The 21,838-nt window shown below is 47.4% G+C and overlaps 1 protein-coding gene across 2 annotated transcripts in view; it reads right to left on the bottom strand.

Annotated features, from left to right (window-relative positions):
• Window positions 1–21,838, bottom strand: part of slc25a22a (solute carrier family 25 member 22a) — a 146,519-nt gene that overhangs the window by 63,134 nt on the left and 61,547 nt on the right. For both annotated transcript variants that reach the window (XM_086007645.1, XM_086007646.1), the window contains exon 4: window positions 8,468–8,523. In XM_086007645.1, coding sequence (XP_085863771.1) covers window positions 8,468–8,523 — 56 coding nt within the window. The remainder of the gene's footprint in view (window positions 1–8,467; window positions 8,524–21,838) is intronic.

The raw sequence follows: 21,838 nt of genomic DNA, 5'->3' as shown, positions 1-21,838 counted from the left end.
TAAGTGGAGAGTATTCCATCACACTCCTGACTTGTGCCCTTTAGGTGATTATAAGGCTTTGGGGAGTCAGAAGGGGAGACAGTCGCCGCAGAATACCCAGCCTCTGACCTGCTCTTGTAGCCACAGTATTTATATGGCTGGTCCAGTTAAGTTTCTGGTCAATGGTGACCCCCAGGATGTTGATGGTGGGGGATTCAGTGATGGTAATCCAGAGGGTAATTCGGTGTGGCATCAAGGAGCCCTAGTAAAACTGAAGTCAATGGGAATCGGGGAAAAACTCTCCACTGGCTGGAGTCATACCTAGCACAAAGGAAGATGGATGTAGTTGCTGGAGGCCAATCATCTCAGCCCCAGGACATCGCAGGTGGTGTTCTTCAGAGCAGTATCCTAGGCCAGGCATCCCGTTGAATGCCAAGGGGTGGTGGTTAGACTCTCTCTTGTTGGAGATGGTCATTCCCTGGCACTTCCGTGGCGCGAATGTTATTTGCCACTTATCAGCCCAAGCCTGAATGTCCTCCGGGTCTTGTTGCTTGTGGGCACGGACAGCTTTATTATCTGAGCAGTTGTAGATAGAACTGAACGCCGTGCAATCAGTGAACATCCCCACCTCTAACCCTATGATGAGGGAAAGGTCATTGATGTAGCAGCTGAAGATGGTTGGACCTAGGACACTGCCCTGAGGAACTCCTGCAGCAATGCCCTGGGGCTGAGGTGATTGAACTCCAACAACCACAACCGTCTTCCTTTGTGCTAAGTGTGACTCCAGCCAGTGGAGAGTTTCCGCCCCCACCCGCCCCCACCCCCGATTCCCATTGACTTCAATTCTACTAGGGCTCCTTGATACCACACTCGGTCAAATGCTGCTTTGATGTCAAGGGCAGTCACTCTCGCCTCACCTCTGGAATGCAGCTCCTTTGTCCATGTTTGGACCAAGGCTGTAATGAGGTCTGGAGCTGAGGGGTCCTGGCGGAACCCAAACTGGGCATCAGTGAGCAGGTTATTGGTATGTAAGTGCCACTTGGTAGCATTGTCGATGACACTTTCCATCACTTTGCTGATGATTGAGAGTAGACTGCTGGGGCGGTAATTGGCCAGATGGGATTTGTCCTGCTTTTTGTGGACAGGGCATAGTTGGGCAGTTTTCAGTTTATGGCAGTGTGTAGATGCCAGTGTTGTAGCTGTACTGGAACAGCTTAGCTTGAGGCGCAGCTAGTTCTGGAGCACAAATCTTCAGCACTACAACTGGGATGTTGTCGGGGCCCATAGCCTTTGCTGTATCCAGTGCGCTCAGCCGTTTCTTGATATCGCGTGAGTGAATCGAATTGGCTGAAGACTGGCTTCTGTCATTTGCACATAATGTGTGAGAGCTTCATTTCCCAATGAAATTTAATGCAAATGACTTGATAATGGGCGATCCATTGAAATGTTTGTTATCTTGCCCAGTCCTGTAATTTTCTCACTAGTTGAGATGTGATGCTTTAAAACTGGACTATTCATTCCTGTGTGCTCTTAAATCCATGGCAAGTTTTGAGGATTGCTTTCAGTGCTTCCTTTTTACAGGATTTCAGAGTATGAAGAGCAACAAATGGGAATGCCAAGGATATCAGATGGCACAAAGAAGACTGATCACACTATTTATTTTGCTACTAATCATTTCAGAAGGCCCACACAAAACTATGTAGCAATAATGAAGAGGGGTTGCCTCCACAGGTTCTGGTTCAGCAGGGAGATAGTTGCATTGCTGAGCCATCTGCTTCAAGGAGACCTGCAGTTAATCTCCACCATAGTGACAGCACTATGCATAGCAGTCAAGATCACCACTGGATTCTACTGTTATGTCTTTGCCTCATCCAGGCTTGCACAGGAGACATCTGCAGTGTCAGACAATTTTTAATCCACAGATATATGGGTGACTGACACATTATTCAGGAGGGCCAACAATTGCATAAACGTTCCCACTGAACATTAACAGCAGAATGACACTGTGGCCCAATTTTATCACATTGCTAGATTTTCAAAAGTACAGGGTATCACTGATGGCACCGAAGTGGTCAGCCAAACCTTTTGGAAGATTTCCACAGCCCACAGGAACAATTTCAGTGACAGCCAACTTTATATCGTGCTGGTCAATGCCCCCTTCCTAGGCAGCAATCATGATACTGTACTTTCATTTGCAGATAATAATCTGTCAGATTTACTTGAAGACAAAGGCAAACTGGAAGAATGCCTTCTTTTGAGACTATGGCTACCCTCTTCAGCCCTGGCTAATGACATTCTTGTGACAGCCACAAACAAACGCAGAGAGGCCTAACCCAAAGGTGGAGGAAAAGGAGAGAAATCCAGAGTCATGGCAAGAGCAGCTCGCAGAAGCTGACGATGAGGATGTAGTTGCAGAAACAGAAATGCAGGCAGGAAGCTCGTCCAAGGGACTTTCAGCTAAGTGTCTGAGCTGCCCCTTTAAAGAAGAAAGTAATTCAACGTACTTTCTACAACTCTGCCCTCTATCTTTCCTCAACTAACATCAATTCCCATCCTTTGTTGTGCAGCTATCTTCTTCCACTCAATCAGAAATAAATATCTGGAAGTTCAAATACAATGCAACCAATTTATTCCGCTATTTTGTGGCAAGTTGAAGTATTTTGCTACAGTGCTTCCTCCTAATGCTAGTGTTTCAATTCTTAAACTGTAACAACTTCTAAATGACTCTTTAGTTGAAGGAATAAGTGTGCTTATTAGCGGCAGGGTTTCAGTGGGAACCACTTAGAATTCAGGTGTCTCTGCACCTCCTTGTGCTGGTTCATGAGACAACCCTGCAACTGATTCAGACACACTTGCCGATGCTTTGGCTGGCTGGTCCTGCCTACTTCCTGTCACATAGCAACACAGAAAATCTCACAGCCGGAAGAGGCTATGGGTCCATATTTATCATCTTCGTCTGCTTAGCAGACACATCTGATAATGTGTTTCCCTTCAAGATACGTGTTCAAATTTACCTTGAAAATCTAAGCTACTTACCCCTACAACCTCCCTTGGCAAGCTATTCTACACATTGACCACCCTCCAATTAATGTTTCCTTGCACAATGCCTGAATGGATCCTGTCTTGTTCCAATTCAAATAGACCTAGCTAAACCTCTATATCCTTATTAATTTCTCCCCTCAGTATTCTCCTCTCCAATGAGAAGAGTCCCAGTTCTTTGGCCCGACTCTCATGCTTTATTCTTTAGCTCCCCGCCACCCCCTCATCATCTTAGTAACTCTTCTCTGTACCTATTGAAGCACAGCTACATCATTTCTATAGTTGATTCCCAGAACTACACACAATACACTAGATAAGGCTCAGTGCAGAGGTAGGATTACTTCCTTTAATCTACACTCCATTTTTCTTTTCATGCAACTTAACATCCTGTTCGCTTTGTTGACAACAGGACAGACATTGGTTTGGTGTTTTGAGGGCTCTATCTATTATGATTCCCAGATTCAACTTGTCAGTATTTCCCCATTTATTCTGTAATGCCCCATCCTCCACTGCATTAAACACTCCTATTTTGTGCCATCTAAAGTTTGAGATGAAGCCACCGATACCCTTTTACAGATCATTTATGAAAATGTTGAAAAACACTCATCCCAACACTAAGTCCTGCAAATCTCCACTCACCACACTCCTCAATCCAGAATACTTCCCCTTCAGAGAGACCCCCACCTCCGATCATGCAGCCACAAGTCAATCCATCCCAGCATGCTGACGTCAATACCAAGTCTGTTACTTTTCAGAACTTTTCTATGAGTCACATACACTGCCACTTGCACAGGTGAACAGGCATTGTCCTGAGAGCTCGCAGCCCCATCCGTGCCTACTTCAGCCATGTATCTGATGCTGGGCATTCCCTCAGCATGTTCATTGACATGCATAGAAGCAGGCTTTGAGCCAAGGATCCACAAGCCTCACTGGTACCCAATGGTTCTTTCAGTCTGATCCTCCAACATGGTGAAGCCACAAACAAGACTGGAGCCCAAGGCCTCTATAGCAGCAGCATGGGCATTCAAGACAAACACTCCCACTGTGCTCGAGATCTACGTCACTAGGGGCTCAGCTGCAGATTCCAATGGAGTTGGCTCAGGTACCATGATAGACTACAGTCTAGAAAAGTCTTGCTGAAGGACTGTAGAGATGCCGCTAATGAACTCCTCTGCACTCCTCGCCATATCTTGCAGGGTATTTAACAGACAGTCTCAAGTGATTTCTGTAGACGATCTTACTCAGACAGCACTCTCCTTTCATAAGCAGGCCTTGAGGGGTCCAAATCCCTAAGCAGTGCAGCTGAGAAAGGAATCGAGCTGGCTCTAGAGCTACCAAGTTCCTGCTCGTCCTCTGCTACCACCACTTGCTCCTCCTTACGCATGCAATGCAATTCGGTGCTACCCCCTTAGACCCATAATATGAATCTTCCAGGGTGGCTGTAGCTGGGCTAGTGCTTGGGGCAGGTGTTCTGAAATGATGCAGGATGCTATGAGGTGCTGGTTTGTTCCTGGTTACTGTGACTGTTAACTGGCTGTTCATCCAGGTCTATAAGAAAATAGCAAAGGAGCATATATTGCAAGCAAGCCATTAACGTAGTCCTCACACGGCAACATACTATGTACAATGGCTTTGTGCTCTGATGTGTGCCATTGAGCGCAGAAGGCATAATGAGCACTAGCCCGAGATTGGTGCAGACTTGCAACTTCACTATTCCCCATTCCTGCAATGTTCTCATAGCTTATGTTATCCAACATGGCCCTTCCAAGGGAGTCAAGAACTTGAAATTTCAAGGCATTCTTCCAATACAAATCTGCTCGCTTCTGTTATGTTCCATCTTGCTCTGTAAGCAGAGCAGTCATCTTGAGTTGATGCAAATTTTAAGAGTACATATTGTGACACACAAGTGCCCATCATGCAGCCCACCGTGTGTAGAAGCTAGGCTGTGTTTGAAGAACTTAACATAGATTCTAAGAATCCTTCTAAGATTTCAATGTGACAACAGTTTCAGTTGCAAGTTGCAGCTTTTATTTGTGCCCTGCTGTAGCAAGGCCATCCATGATAAACATTCAAAGTTGGAAACTTATCTGAATTATTGGCACGGGACAGCAGCAGCAGCAACTTGAATTTATGTAGTGCATTTAGCATGGAAAAACATCCCAGAATGTTTCAGAGATGTAATAAATAAAATGGTTGGTGAGATATTAGGAGGGGTAACCAAAACCTTGGTCAAAGAAGTGGGTTACACAGAGGGTTTTAAAGGAGGAGTAGGAGGTGGAGAGGGGTTTCAAGAGGGAATTCCAGAGCGTGAAGCCTAGATGGATGAAGGTATGGCCATCAATGGTGCGGTGAAGGGAAAGGGAGGATGCACAGGAGGCCAGAATCATAGGAAGTGTGTGTACTGGGGGTGGGGGTGGGGGAATGTGTTGCAGTGCTGAAGGAGACTACAGGGAAAGGGAGGCATGAGGCCATGAAGTGATTTAAATAGAGGGATGAAAACTTTAAATGTGTGACTTGGGGAACCAGGAGCTAAGGTAGGTCGGCAAGGACAGGGGAGATGTGTGAGCAGAACTTAATGCAGAATAGGACACGGGCAGAAGAGTTTTGGACGAGTTGAAGTTTATGGAGGGTAGAGGTTGGGGGGCTGGTAAGAAGAGCATTAGAATAGTAGAGTCTGCAGGTGACAAAAGAAATGAACGAGGGTTTCAGCAGCAAATGGACTGAGATAGGGATGGAGGCAGGCGATGTTACAGAGCTGAATGTAGGCAGTCTATGTGTTGGAGAAGATATGGGGTCAGAAACTCAGCTTGGGATTTAATACAATGAAACGGTTTCGAACAGTCTGGTCCAGTAGCCAGAGAGGAGGATGAAGTCGATGGTAAGGGTATGGAGATTTTGGCAGGGGCTAAAGATGATCGTTTTTGGTCTTCCCAACATTTAGCTGAAGGAAATTGCAGTTTATCGTAGACTGGATGTCGGAGAAGCAGTCTGTCAACTTAGAGGCTTGGAGGGGTGGAGCTTTGTTTCATCAGCATACATGTGGAATCTGACACCATGTCTTTGGATGATAGTCAAATGGCAGCATGTAGATGAGGAAGAGACTGGGCCAATAGAACCTAGGGGAGTCCAGAGGCAATGTTTTAAGAGCTGCGAGAGAAGCCACTGTTGGAGATGCCAGGGTCATGATTGCAACACGTGTGGACTGGAGCGAGAGCAGTCCTACTGAGCGGGACATCGGTGGAGAAGCGTTGGAGGAGGCCACGCCAAATACTATCAATCAGAGAGGTCGATGATGGATAATGCACCATGGTCACAGTCACAGCAGTAAAAGAGTAATAGATAAATCAGGAAACATTTGGTGGCACGTCTACTGGGGCAGCTACTTAGCAAAGATACACTTGGGTAGCCTTACTGTGGCAGCTTCCTTGAGGGCTGCATTTCATCTTCATTTGGACCCAGGTCCTCTGGGCGTTGTTGACAGCATTCACGCCATCAATGAACTCCTGCCGCGTGTTTTAGACCACTATTTTCTGGAGGAGGTGCCCTCGAATACAGCCCTCTTTGTCCTCCCTTCATCCAGAATGCATTCCAGTGCAGCATCTGTGAATTCAGGTATGTGTGGGCAAGAACCCTCCAGTTTGCTGGAATATTAAAATTTCAATCCCATTCCCTTGGTACGCAAATGAGAATGGCATGCTGTAATGTTTTAAACTTCCTGTCAGCTATGCGAGCATTCCCTCAGGCAGCCTGCTATGCATAGGCAAGAAAACTCACACAGATTAGTTAATTTATGTCAATGAAAAGTGTAGGGCAGAAACAGTTCTGCAAGAAAAATTAACTGGATCTTTTGTATCACATCATTCCTACCCAAATTACACCCCAGAAGGATGCTCTACTCTTTAATGCAAGGAGCTCAGAACCTCTATCACAGACAGGCATGAAACACCAACTCAATTTTTTTGACGTCTTTGTTTTCTCATTTTTTCCTTCCAGACTTGCCTCTGCCGAAGAGGCTAGCCATTGCGGAGATAAGAGTTCCACAGGTTACTAGGATACTGTTCCAACACACATCCAGCATCTTGACACTGTGGTTATTCTTCATGTGTGACCCCAGACAAGACGGTCAGTGCTGACCACCTATTCATAGAAACAGAAAAGATAGGAGCAGGAGTAGGCCATTCGGTCCCTCGAGCCTGCTCCGCCATTTACTGAGATCATGGCTGACCATCCAAATTCAGTACCATGTCCCTGCTTTCTCCTCATATCCCTTTAGCTGCGGGAGGCAAAGCAGCCGAGCCCAATGCTATTCTTACCCAAAGTCACATGCATGCCCTTTCCAGCAGGGATCGCTGGATATCATTCAAGATCGAGAACCCTGGTTGATTTTTGCTCTCCGTTGCAGCGGGATGCTGAAGTCAAATGCAGCAACTTTGCTGCTGTGCAACTAACCAAACACAGGTTAGGAGTCAAACCTGGCACAAAGACCATGCTGCATAGCTCAAAAGATGTTTCCACTTATGGTGGAGTTCAAAGCTAGGGGCCATAAATATAAGATAGTCACTAATAAATCTAAATGGAATTGAGGAGAAGCTTCATTACTCAGAGCAGTGAGAATGTGGAACTCGCTGCCACGTGCAGTAGTTGAGGCGAACAGCATAAATACATTTAAGGGGAATTTGATAACTACGTGAGGGAGGAAGGAATAGAAGGACATCTTGATAGGGTGAAATTAAGTAAAGAGAGTGGGGGAGGCTCATGTTGAGCATAAACACTGGCATAGGCCGGTTGGGCCGAATGGCCTGTTTTTGTGCTGTAAATTCTATGCAACTTTCTTTCCACGAGGTCTGTTTCATCGCTGACAAGAAAGAAAGGATTTAGGGGCTCCCTCCAATGCCTCAGCCAGTTTATTCAGTAGCTGTTTTACAGTGTTGTGTGCAGCAGAACATAAGGATGCTATTTTAACAAGAGATATTTTGACAAACACACACAACTCACTGCTTGTAAATTGCTGGTGTTTTAGATAATATTTTGCCTTGTGAATTCCCTTTAAGAACCTGGTTACAAACTGCATCAACCAGTAAATAAAAAGATGAGGGGAATTTACAAAAACCTTTCACTGCTTCCCCTGACCAAGGCGAGTAGGCCAGCAGCCTGTTCCTAGGCCTCAACATGAGAAGTGGCATGGGGCTACTCACGTTGCGATTTTCTGCTCTGCTCCTTGCTGACAGCTTGACAGAAACCGGAAGATTTTCTAAGCAACTACAGTGGCACAGGGCATGAGCTCAAATGTAACACAGATATGAGAATGGTCCGCCAAAACACAAAGTAATCTCTTACTGACTTGGCTAAACACAGGGGGATGGGGAGTTAAAGATGTTTCGCTATATATGAATTGCACTGCAAACTAATAATGCAACAATATGAAAACAGAAAATTTGAAAACACCTACCTCGATACATCCCGAAATAGCCATCGGATCGGATTGTCTTAATAAGGCAGTCAGACCTGAAATAAGAGAGAGAATTAGAACTTGCTCTTAAGTATAGATTTGGTAAAGGAAAAAAACACATGTTGTCTCCATTTTAAAAGATACCTATTATACAGCACTTCCCTACAGTCACGCACGCAATCAACTGCAACAGATGATAGATATTGGAAGATATCCTCGAATTGCTCTTCATGGTGAAATTGAAAACATGCTCTCCACTCTCACAATAATTTCACTACAGATGGCGCACAAATAAAACCTTTCTCCACTATGTAAAATTCGATCAATAAAATATATATAAATCACTTCACAAGGAGAGCCCTAAGCATGTGATATCCTTCAAGTACCAAGATTGGTTAAGTAGTCATTGTGTCATTACGACTTCCTCATCATTTTATTATTTTTTTTTTCCCCCAAGTCGTTTTCTCCTATTTGCCACTCGCTCTGCACAGGAGTCATTTTCCGGCCAAGAGGCAGACTATTGACCTATCTAGTCTCCAACTTTGCTATCCACAAAGAGATGGGCAGCATGGGTCCAGTGGTGGTTCTTCAGCTCCTCTCCTCAGGAACAAGTGCCTAATTTGCACTAGGCACCTCTGTTGCACATGCACAGCCCACCAACCTATGGCACCATCGTCATGTCACACCAGGACTTGTGGTATTCTTTGCATTTTAAGACTGCAGCCAGCTTCAGTCCACCTCATAACAGATTCTTACCTCATTAGGTGATTACTGGTGAGTTAAACAGCTTCCTATTAGGGTGACATATTTTCTGTAATATTTGGGTACTAATGCAAATTGTACATAAATAAGGTGAGGTAAATGTGGACAGGTATCTAATTTTCTAAGCCCTTTAATCGGCACTGCCGTTTACAAAACAACTTTTCGTCACATCAGTCGTCAATATCTGCCTCTCTGCAACCCCCACTTTCAAGGGCAAATTAAGATATTCTGTGACCTCTGGCATACAAGCAATTATAGATCACACGTTGCAAACTGAAACTATATTTACTAACATTTTCCACAAATCTTTCCTTACAGCGCAGTATTGCCACCCAAGCCAAGGATTGACAGCGAGGGAATGGGAAGCAGAACGGTAAAGGAGGAAAGCTTAAGGAAGGATGGCAAGAACGATTACTGGGTGGAAAAAAAATCCCGGGATAAGATTACATCCAAGAATCTGTTTGAAGCTACTGCAATCCAGTAAGACACAAGACCTAAATTATCATCCGCTTGGCATCTAAAATTTTTTGCTGTGTAATTTTTGGGCTTGGAATTGGAAGTATCGGCACATAAATGGTCAATAATAAGATTTTCAGCCAGTTCTGTCTTCATAAATTATTTTCTGCAAACCTTTTCCTGACCTTCGTTACACTATAGATTTAATGATTATTATTTTTATTTTTTTTTATTTTTTAAAAAGCACTGTATACTCCACAAACAGTACCTGCCTATATTGCTTTAGAATTATCTTCCCTTCTCTTCAGAAGGTACGAGTTCGTGCTAGAGTATGGTTCCACAGCAGTGGCCATTTTCTGACCTCACCCAAGTGTCTATGCTTTGCGTGTGAGCTCAGATAGTAAAGGCCATCAAGCTGCTCAGCCATAGATGTTATTGCACCTATCCTCACCCAATGTCCATACACCTCTACTTTCCAGCAGAAGTCACTGGCTAGCAATTGAGTGGCAGTAAAACTGGTTAACATTTCCTCTCTCAGGGCCACAGAGTTCAAGTACTGTAGTGAGGCTTCTTTTACAACTAGTGCAACTTGGATTGATTTTTCCCGCAGTGCACCTGTTCTTTGCTATTTTGAATTGGTGTTACAGGTACAATGTAGTAGGTTCTTCTTGGCTCTTCTCCTCCCCCTTCTCCCAATTCATGCTGGCACGCTCCTCATTTACTGATCCTACCCCATCTCGCAAATTCTGGTGTTCTTATCTCCCTTCAAGGTGCCCCTCTCTCCCATTCACTCTGGCACTCTTCTGACCCAATGTGTCCATCAACACTGTCCCCACAACCTATCTGCTGCTGCTCAAAGGTCAAACCCAACTGCACACTGGCGCAGGCATGCCCAATCTCGCGAGATCAGGAAGTCCCCAACTCCCAATTCAGGTTCCGGTAATGACAATTGTAATGTATTATCACATGGTTTGTCACGCGGTTTAGTATGAGCATGTTCAGTTCACTCTGGCCTAGTAAAGCAAGCACATGGACTAAGCAGCTCATGGTGTCTCTCTCCTTCATTTGTTCTACCCACATATATTACTATATTTGACAAACAATCACTACAAGCCCACTGACTCCCACAGCTACCTAGATTACACTTCCTCCCACCCCGCTTCCTGTAAGGACTCTATTCCATTCTCCCAGTTTCTCCGTCACATCTGTTCTGACGATGCCACCTTCCATACCAGTGCTTCCGACATGTCTTCCTTTTTCCTCAACCAAGGATTCCCCTTGACCGTGTCCGTTCTATCTCCCGCACTTCTGCCCTCACCCCTGCCCCTCCCTCCCGGAACCACAATAGGGTTCCCCTTGTCCTCACCTTTCCCCTCACCAGCTTCCACATTCAACGGCCATTTCCGCCACCTCCAGCGTGATCCCACCACCAAACACATCTTCCCCTCACGTCCCCTTTCAGCATTCTGAAGGGGCCGCTCCCTCCGTGACACCCTCGTCCACTCCTCTATCACCCCCAACACCCCCTCCCTTTCGCCCGGCACCTTCCCGTGCAAGCGCAAATGCAGCAACACATGCCCTTTTACCTCCCCCCTTCCAGGTGAAACAGCGATTTACTTGTACTTCTTGCAATTTAATATACTGTATTCGCTGCTCACGATGTGCTCTCCTCTACATTGGGGAGACCAAACGCAGATTGGGTGACCGCTTTGCAGAACACCTCCGTTCAGTCCGTAAGGGGGACTCCGAGCTCCCGGTCACCTGTCACTTTAATTCTGCGCTCCACTCTGACTCCAACCTCACTGTTCTGGGCCTCTTACATTGTTCCACTGAAGCTCAACGTAAGCTCGAGGAACAGCACCTCATCTTTCGATTAGGCACTTTACAGCCTTCTGGACTCAACATAGAGTTCAACAATTTCAGATCATAACCTCGGCCCCTATCTTTTTTTTCCCCACACTTTTTTTTTTGTTTGTGTTTTCTTTTCTTCTCTCCCACATGGCAGCTGTCTTTCATTCTGCCAGCGCAATTTACACTTCATCTAGAGCCATCTTTTGTTTCTTAACCTGTCCCATTACCATCTCCTCTCGCCTTGAATATCTCTCAATGTCTCTTAATCTCTCCTGCCGCCTATCCTATCACAGACCTTCCCTTTTGTTCTTTCATCCCCTCCCCCCTTTCCCAGCTCCTACACTTGCTTAAAAATCTGTTCCATTTCCTGCTTTTTTCAGTTCTGACAAAAGGTCATCGCCCTGAAACGTTAACTCTGTTTCTCTCTTCACAGATGATGCCTGACCTGCTGAGTATCTCCAGCATTTTCTGTTCTTATTTCAGATTTTCAGCATCTGTAGTATTTTCTTTTTGTATATTATAACAATGTTTATTGTCAACCAGTAGATGGCGGTCATTCAGCATCACTTCTGGTCATCATCTGTGTTTGTTTAGAGGGCATGCATAGTTCGATCCATGGGCAAAGCAGCAGAAGCATAAGATGGAAGCCAGGAGTTGTGTAGCTGGCAGCAGAATTGGGACCATTATAATTGGACACATGGGGTGACCTCAATTAAGTGCAGAAGCTTTGAATGCTCGCTGACTTTCATTAGTAAAGCAGACAAGTGGATATTGGCTCCAAAATGCTAACTGTGAACGTAATGCACAGGCAGTTTTCATGTGTTTCACAGCAGATCTGTGCAGGCTTAGATCTTGGAGGAGGTGCACAGAGTTAGACCTTGAAGCGGTTGCCTACACAGGGGAATAGAGCATGGTGAAGGGAGACTGAAAGCTGGGGTAGAAGAGAATGTTAAGTTAAAACAAAACCTTGACTGGAGAAGAGAATTCATGTAAAATGCACTTCAGACACTGGCAGGCAAAATAGATAATGCAATTCAAATGCCAGTGTTGGGTCTAGTGCCAAGACAAGCTCAGCAGCCCATCTCCCGTTTCTCCCACTTACTCTGTATCATGAATAACATGCACATTAAAAAGCTCCTTCAAATTTCAATCTTTGGAACTTGCAAGTGCTTTCACTCGTGAAATTCAGGAACCCAACCTACAATTGAACTACTTCAAGCAGAGTCAATGCGACTAACACAGCTAATGCCAGCTGGCAGTAACCTGGTAGCTTACATTTTGGGAAAGCTTGATAGATTAAGTACTGATAAAACTGCACCTGTTCTTTCTGAAAAGAACCAGCATATAACCATAAGTCTTTAACAGGCTTGTGCTTTGGTGTAACAAAAAACCAAGCAACAAACACTATTTCAAATACAATAAAAATAAATAGAAACCTAGTGTTTCCATGCCACGCGTTTCTGGAAACAACAGCAATGAGGTTGAGAAATAAAATTCAGCTTGATTGGAAGTTGCGCTCGCAGATTAGATGAGTCCAGTTTGATCAAGCTCCAAAATTCTATAGACTCTGGAACAGTTCCCATGGATTGGAGGGTAGCTAATGTAACCCCACTATTCAAAAAAGGTGGTAGAGAGAAAACGGGGAATTACAGACCTGTAAGCCGGACATCGGTAGTGGGGAAAATGCTAGAGTCCATTATAAAAGATGCAATAGCAGAGCACTTGGAAAACAGTGACAGGATCGGACAAAATCAACATGGATTTACAAAAGGTAAATCATGCTCGACTAATCTACTGGAATTTTTTGAGGATATAACTGGTAGAATAGATAAGGGAGAACCAGTGGATGTGGTGTATTTGGGCTTTCAGAAGGCTTTCGAGAAGGTCCCGCATAAGAGATTAGCGTGTAAAGTTAAAGCACATGGGATTGGGGGTAAGGTACTGACTTGGATAGAGAACTGGTTGGCAGACAGGAAGCAAAGAGTTGGAATAAACGGGTCTTTCTCCGAGTGGCAGGCAGTGACTAGTGTGGTGCCGCAGGGATCGGTGCTAGGACCCCAGCTATTCACAATATATATATTAATGATCTAGACGAGGGAACTAGATGTAATATCTCCAAGTTTGCAGATGACACAAAGCTGGGTGGGCGTGTGTGCTGTGAGGAGGATGCCGAGAAACTCCCGGATGATTTGGACAGGTTGGGTGATTGGGCAGAAGCATGGCAGATGCAGTATAATATGGATAAATGCGAGGTTCTCCACTTTGGTGGCAAAAACAGGAAGGCAGATTATCTGAATGGCAATAGATTGGGAGAAGGGGAAGTGCAACGAGACCTGGGTGTCCTTGTGCACCAGTCGCTGGAGGTAAGCATGCAGGTGCAGCAGGCGGTTAAGAAGGCAAATGGTATGTTGGCCTTCATAGCGAGAGGGTTCGAGTACAGGAGCAAGGATGTCTTGCTGCAGTTGTACAGGGCCTTAGTGAGACCACACCTTGAGTATTGTATGCAGTTTTGGTCAACTTATCTGAGGAAGGATGTTCTTCCCATGGAGCGAGTGCTGCGAAGATTCACCAGACTGATACCTGGGATGGCAGGAATGACGTATGAGGAGAGATTGGGTCGATTGGGCTTATATTCGCTGGAGTTTAGAAGAATGAGAGGGGATCTCATTGAAACTAACAGGACGAGACAGACTAGATGCAGGAAGGATGTTCCCAATGGCAGGGGAGTCCAGAACCAGGGGTCACAGCCTAAAGATAAGGGGTAAGCCATTTAGGACAGAGATAAGGAGGAATTTCTTCACCCAGAGAGTGGTGAACCTGTGGAATTCTCTACCACAGAAGGCAGTTGAGACCAATTCATTAAATATATTCAAGAAGGAGTTAGATATATTTCTTAAGGCTAAAGGGATATGGGGAGAAAGCATGGACAGGGTACTGAATTTGAATGATCAGCCATGATCTCATTAAAAGGCGGGGCAGGCTCGAGGGGCCAAACGGCCTACTCCTGCTCCTATCTTCTATCTATGTTTTTATGTTTCAGTCTTATTTTCACCGTCACTACAGACGGATGGGTGCATCCCAGACAGCCCCTTTGTAGCTGGGATATCCAGGATGGAATAATCTGCCTGCGATCCCCCTGGCTAGCCAGGCTGCCTCTTCTTGTTGACCCACTGGCTGGGCAGGCTGCATTTCTTGGGCGTGTGAAATGAGGGAGGCACAAGAGTGGAGTTGTGCCCTAGGGAGGGCGGGAAAGCACGAAGTGCATACCAGAAGGAGAGCGTACAAGGATACCTGCATCTTGTATCCTCAGCCCCGCTGCTGGCCAGGGGCTCAGCCATGCTCCTGCCAAGAATGGTCTGCACCGTCTCCTCCAAATGGGTGAGGTGAGGCTAGGAATGGGAGCTGTGCCTCATCATTGGCGCAGATTGTTGGTAGGTGAGTGATTGGGGGTTGTGCATTGAGCAGTGAGAGAGGCTAGTGGTGCAGTTGGTAGGAGATGGCTTTTGAAGATGCATTCACTGACCTTGACCAGTGGTCTGAGGTCGTACCGCTTCTTTGGGCACTGGCACCAGGTGGTGGGGGTGATACTGCTGGCAGTGTCCCACATCTTTCTTTCTGGAGGGGCTGCTGGCCCCTGTAGGTAAAGGGGGGCTCTTGCAGTGTCGACCCCTTCCACAAAGCTGGAGTGCTACATGAGACCCCGTCAGTGCCCCTGCCCTGGCTTGCTGAGCCATTTAGGTTAGTGCTGAGGCAGTTTTCCCATTTGTTGAGGTTAGGAAGGGAATTCAGCTTTAACAGCTGAATATTCACATTTGGAACTTTTTAAATATTGAATATTTCTTAAAAGGCAGAAAGAGCTGAAAAATGTATTGATTCAATGCATTTTATTTTGTGTTACTTCAGTGTGTATGGCCCCTTTAATTCTCAGACCTCTTCATTGCCCACAATTCCCTGCGAGCTCCATAGCTTCACTCAGAGGCTGTGGGAAGCTGCAATGTCAGACCTGGACGGAAACTTAGTCCTGGATCCCTCCAGCAACACCATCAGGATGGTGTTGCACGGAAGGTGAGCACTGCACCACCTATCTCTATGCCCCCCAGCCCAATTTCACTCAGTTAGCGTTGCAGCTATTAACTCAAAGGTAACTTTACTGCCATCACAAATTTTTCCCCAATTAACTTTGCAAGAGACTCACTGGGAGTTTGAGACTTTTTACTTCACGGGGAACACATCAGCGATAGTATCAGTATCATTTGTTCCAGTGACCAACCAACAGGAGTGCCATTTGGACTGGTCGGTGTGATAATAATCACGGTCACTCAGTGTGTGCCGTGCATTGGAAAATTTTAGAGAAAGTACAAGTTTGTACCCATATTGCAGAAAGTCTTCTGCTGGGCCAAGGTCCCCCGGGGGAGGGCCTTTTACCGACGTCAGCCCAGTCCCTAAATCGGTGGAGAGCGGTGAGTGCAGCAGTGAGGAGAGTGCAGGCCCATCCCCCCAACTCAAGCCCCAGTGATGGGGTGACCAATGGATGATACCTGTTAACCAATTATTAACCACCTGTGGTAAACCACTGTTTGTATTCCTGTTTGTCTTCCACTGTGTACATGCCTGGACATGCCTCGACTGACTCCTCCCACAGGTCCTAGTATAAAGGTGACTGCTCCCCAGCCCTTTGTATTCTGGACCGGTCGACCACTCGAGGCAGACCTCCATTCTGTTCTTAATAAAAGCCTTTAGTTGCTCTTCTAACTCTCAGTCTTTTATTAGTAATTGATAGCGCATCAATTTTATTAACAGCATTTTTATAATGGAGAAGATCCTCACAGCAGCATGCCTGGACTTAGATCATCGGGAGGCGGACTCATCCACCAAGTTTACTCACTGGCTTAAGTGTTTCGAAAAATTCCTGACCGCCTCCGAAGCAATCAAATCGGACGAGGACAAACTGGATGTCCTGACCTCCAAAGTGAACCACCGAGTGTACTCGGTCATCCAAGACGCGACCTCGTACGCGGACGCTATCAAGCTCCTCAAGGACCAGTACACGCGCCCAGTGAACGAAGTGTACGCCAGGCACCTTCTGGGGAGTCGTAAACAACAACCTGGGGAATCGACCGTGGAATACCTTCAGGCACTGTCTGTGCTTGGCCGGGCCTGTGGTTGTAAGGATGTAAAGGCCGCCGTGTACACAGAGGAACCTATCCGGGACGCTTTTGTAGCGGGCCACAGATCCAATTACACCTGACAGCGACTGTTGGAGCAGAGTAACCTCGACCTCAACAAGGCCTCTGAACTCGCACTATCGTTGGATGCAGCCTACCAGGGCATGGATGCCTACTCCTCTGCACCGTGGGGAATGACAGCCTGGGACACGGTAGGACCGCCTCATAGCGCCGTGCCACCCCAGCCACACCCCAACAACGGCCCAACTACCGCAGCAGTGTCCCAAGGCCAGACAGCAGTGCCCCAAGGCCAGAAATGCTACTTCTGTGGCCAGGCAAAACACCCCAGAGCGCGCTGCCCGGCAAAAAACGTGATTTGCTCGGGCTGCGGGAAGAAGGGACACTACGCTAGCGTCTGCAGGGCCAAAGCCACCCCGAACCCCAGCAGCGCCGCGTGTGGGCCGCCATCTTGGACCTCCCCGGCCATGTGCGAATCACCGGTACAGCAGCCATTTTGGACGCCTCCAGCCACATGGGGATCATGGACGCCGCCATCTTGGACGACAGCCGGAACGCAGCAGGCCCCCGACACCGCCTCATCTGATACCCGCAGCGACACACCGACCCCTACGCTGGCATCCGTTACACTGGACCAAGCGAGACCGCACCAACTGGCCAGTTCCACAATGGACATTAAGGTAAATGGTCACGATACAATCTGCCTTTTTGACTCTGGGAGCACGGAGAGCTTCATCCACCCCGACACGGTGCGGCGTTGCTCTCTCCCAGTCCTGCCTGCACAACAGCGGATTTCTATGGCCTCCGAGTCCCAGTCGGCGGACATCGGCGGCTACTGCGTGGTGACACTCGTAGTAGGCGGGACCGTGTACGATCATTTTAAACTTCTGGTCCTGCCTGACCTCTGCGCTGCCGTCCTGCTGGGGTTAGATTTTCAGTGCCACCTTAAAAGTGTTACGATGGCGTACGGTGGACCCCTACCCCCACTCACAGTCCGCAGCCAGCAGCTTCCAAATTGCCCGCCGCGCACCAGGTGCAACCTCTCCACACTCAGAGTCACCCCCCCACCACTGTTTGCTAACCTCACCCCCGACTGTAAGCCCATCGCCACAAAGAGCAGGCGATACAGTGCCGGGGACAGGGTTTTCATTAAAACCGAAGTGGAGCGGCTCCTGAAAGAAGGGATTATTGAGGGCAGCACCAGCCCCTGGCGAGCCCAGGTTGTGGTCGTTAAGACCGGCGAGAAGCAGCGCCTGGTCATCGACTACAGCCAGACAATAAATCGCTACACCCTGCTGGACGCCTACCCACTCCCCCGTATAGCTGATATGGTCAACCAGATCGCGCAGTACCGCGTCTTCTCGACCATTGACCTGAAATCAGCGTACCACCAGCTCCCCATCCGCCCTGAGGACCGCCAGTACACTGCCTTTGAGGCAAACGGCCGCCTCTATCACTTCCTTAGGGTTCCCTTTGGCGTCACCAACGGGGTCTCCGTCTTCCAAAGGGAGATGGACCGGATGGTAGATCAAAATGCGTTGCAGGCCACTTTCCCATATCTGGACAATGTGACCATCTGCGGCCGTGACTTGCAGGACCATGACGCAAACCTCGAAAAATTCCTCCGCACCGCCCAACTCCTAAACCTGACATATAACAAGGAGAAGTGCATATTCCGCACAAACCGCCTCGCCATCCTTGGCTGTGTTGTGGAACACGGAGTCATCGGCCCCGACCCCGACCGGATGCGTCCCCTTATGGAACTTCCACTGCCCCACTGCCTCAAGGCCCTGAAGAGGTGCCTAGGGTTTTTCTCCTATTACGCCCAGTGGGTCCTCTACTATGCGGACAAGGCCCGTCCGCTGATCAAGTCCACCTCTTTTCCCTTGACGGCAGAGGCCCGCTTAGCCTTCCACCGTATCAAGGAGGACATTGCCAAAGCCACCATGCACGCAGTGGACGAATCCATCCCCTTCCAGGTGGAAAGCGACGCGTCCGACTTTGCCCTGGCCGCTACCCTCAATCAGGCGGGGAGACCCGTGGCCTTCTTTTCACGAACCCTCCAAGGCCCGGAGACCAGACACTCCGCTGTTGAGAAGGAGGCCCAGGCGATTGTGGAGGCTGTGCGTCATTGGAGGCACTACCTGGCCGGAAAACGATTTACCCTGCTCACTGACCAGCGTTCAGTTGCTTTTATGTTTAACAAGCAGAGGGGCAAAATCAAAAATGACAAGATCTTGAGGTGGAGAATCGAACTTTCCACCTACAACTACGAGATCTTGTACCGGCCCGGGAAGCTAAATGAACCCCCGGATGCGCTATCGCGTGGCACCTGCGCCAGCGCGCAGATCGATAGACTACGGGTCCTCCACAATGACCTCTGCCACCCGGGGGTCACCAGGTTCTTCCACCTCATCAAGGCCCGCAACCTGCCTTACTCTACTGAGGAGGTCAGGACCATGACCAGGAACTGCCAAGTCTGCGCTGAGTGCAAACCGCACTTTTATAGACCAGACAGGGCCCACCTGATAAAAGCCACTTGCCCCTTCGAGCGCCTGAGCGTTGATTTTAAAGGGCCTCTCCCCTCCTCCGACCGCAATGTGTACTTCCTCAATATTATTGATGAGTACTCCCGTTTCCCGTTCGCCTTCCCCTGCCCGGACATGACCAGTGCCACGGTCATTAAATGTCTGAACAACCTCTTCACCCTGTTCGGCTTCCCCAGCTATATCCATAGCGACCGGGGCTCATCGTTTATGAGCGACGAACTCCGTCAGTACCTGCTAACTAGGGGTATTGCCACAAGCAGGACCACCAGTTACAACCCCCGGGGGAACGGACAGGTTGAAAGAGAAAATGCGACAGTTTGGAAGGCCGTCCTGCTAGCCTTAAAGTCTAGGGGCCTTCCAACCTCCCGCTGGCAGGATGTGCTCCCCGATGCGCTCCACTCTATTCGGTCACTGCTCTGCACTGCCACTAACGCCACCCCTCATGAGAAAATGTTTGTCTTCCCAAGGAAGTCCACATCGGGGACATCGCTACCGCCATGGCTGACGTCCCCAGGGCCGGTCCTACTGAGAAGACACGTGAGGACCCATAAAACGGACCCCCTGGTCGAGAGGGTCGACCTCCTCCATGCCAACCCCCAGTATGCTTACATTGCATACCCGGACGGGCGGGAGGACACAGTCTCCATAAGAGAACTTGCACCCTCGGGGGCCGCAGTAACCCACTACCCACTACCACCCCCCCCGACGATCCGATATCCAGCCCCAGCAGACGGCAGGCCTGGGCCCCGCGACCCGCTCGACATCTACGAGGACGACACGCTTGTGCCACAGCCTACGCTGGACTCGACGCCGGAAGCTCCACTACCCCTGCCGTCGCCACGCCGATCACAGCGGCAGACAAGACCTCCGGAGAGACTCCAATACACTAACTTTTAATACACTTCACCCCGCCGGACTCAATTTTAAACAAGGGGTGAATGTGGTAAACCACTGTTTGTATTCCTGTTTGTCTTCCACTGTGTACATGCCTGGACATGCCTCGGCTGACTCCTCCCACAGGTCCTAGTATAAAGGTGACTGCTCCCCAGCCCTTTGTATCCTGGACCGGTCGACCACTCGAGGCAGACCTCCATTCTGTTCTTAATAAAAGCCTTTAGTTACTCTTCTAACTCTGTCTTTTATGAGTAATTGATAGCGCATCACCACCTAACTAATTAATGCAAAACTGATGTTTCTTAATTAGCATTTCAATTATCTCAAATGTATTTATTGAACACTGATTATTTATGCCAACTGATAATTAGTTAAGAGTTATTCACTATTCAATACCCTCTGCTCATTAGGCAATTGGTGAGCAATTTAATTGTGCTCATTACTGTACTAGTTACACAACTATTAATTTAAAAGCCACTGAGCGGCCTGCGCAGGACCTCCAGACCACTGTGCAGCTTACCAGGAACATTGGTGTGAGGCCCTCAACAGTTCACCAAAACTTGTTAAGTGGGCCTCCAGCCCAAATAATTGCCCACCCCTGATCTAACCCCATCAGCATAACCTTCTATTCCTTTCTTCCTCATTTGTTTATCTAGTTTCCCCTTAGATGCGTCTATGCTTTTCGCCTCAACCATTCCTTGTGGTAGTGAGTTCCACAATCTCACCACACTCTGGCTAAAGAATTTTCTCCTGAATTCCCTATTGGGTTTGTTGCTGGTAATCTTATTTATGGCCCCTAATTTTAGTCTCCACCACAAGTGGAAACATCTTCTCCACATATACCCTATCAAAGCCCTTCATAATTTTAAAGACCTCGATCAGGTCATCCCGCAATCTCCAGCCTGTTTAGCCTTTCCCGAGAAGTAAAAATGAAAGACTTGCATTTATATAGCGCCTTTCACAACCTTGGGATGTCCCAAATCACTTTACAGCTAATTAAGTTCTTTTGAAGTGTAGTCACGGTTGGTATCATCCTTGTGAAACTTTTTCGTACCCTCTCCTGTGCCTCTATATTTTTATAATATGGAGACCAGAATTGTGCACAGTACTCGAAGTGTGGTCTAACTAAGGTTCTATACAAGTTTAACATAACTTCTCTGCTTTTCAATTCAATCCTTCTAGAAATGAGTCCGAGTGCTTGGTTTGCTTTTTTTTTAAATGGCCTTATTAACCTGTGTCACTACTTTGTGTATCTATACCCCTAGATTCTTTTGTTACCCTACCCATTTAGATTCATTATCCAAGCAGTATGTGACGATCTTGCTTTAACAAAATGTAACAACTCACATTTGTCGACCTTGAATAAAATGTGGTTTCTGTGCAACAATTTGCATTTATACAGCGCCTTTAGCATAGGAAAACATCCCAAGGTGCTTCACAGGAGAATAATGTGGCAAAAATGAGACAATTTCTGACTTCTCGGCCATCATTTACCCACTCCCTAGACCAAAAGAGTGAAAGTTACGCTTTGGGAGGAGTAATGCATGCAAGGTGCTCAGTGCTGGCAAGACTGTTCAAGGTTCAAGGTTAAGGGCTCAAGGTTTTGCCAGTACTGAGAACACAGGTAATTTTAACCTCACACTCTGACTCACTAGCACTTGTGCACATAATGTAGG

Source organism: Somniosus microcephalus, chromosome 15, assembly GCF_052327205.1.
Source record: "Somniosus microcephalus isolate GS21.2 chromosome 15, FLI_Smic_1.0, whole genome shotgun sequence".
Taxonomy (NCBI): Eukaryota; Metazoa; Chordata; class Chondrichthyes; order Squaliformes; family Somniosidae; genus Somniosus; species Somniosus microcephalus.
Note: the sequence above shows the minus strand (reverse complement) of the source record. Positions and strands in the feature narration are given on the sequence as shown.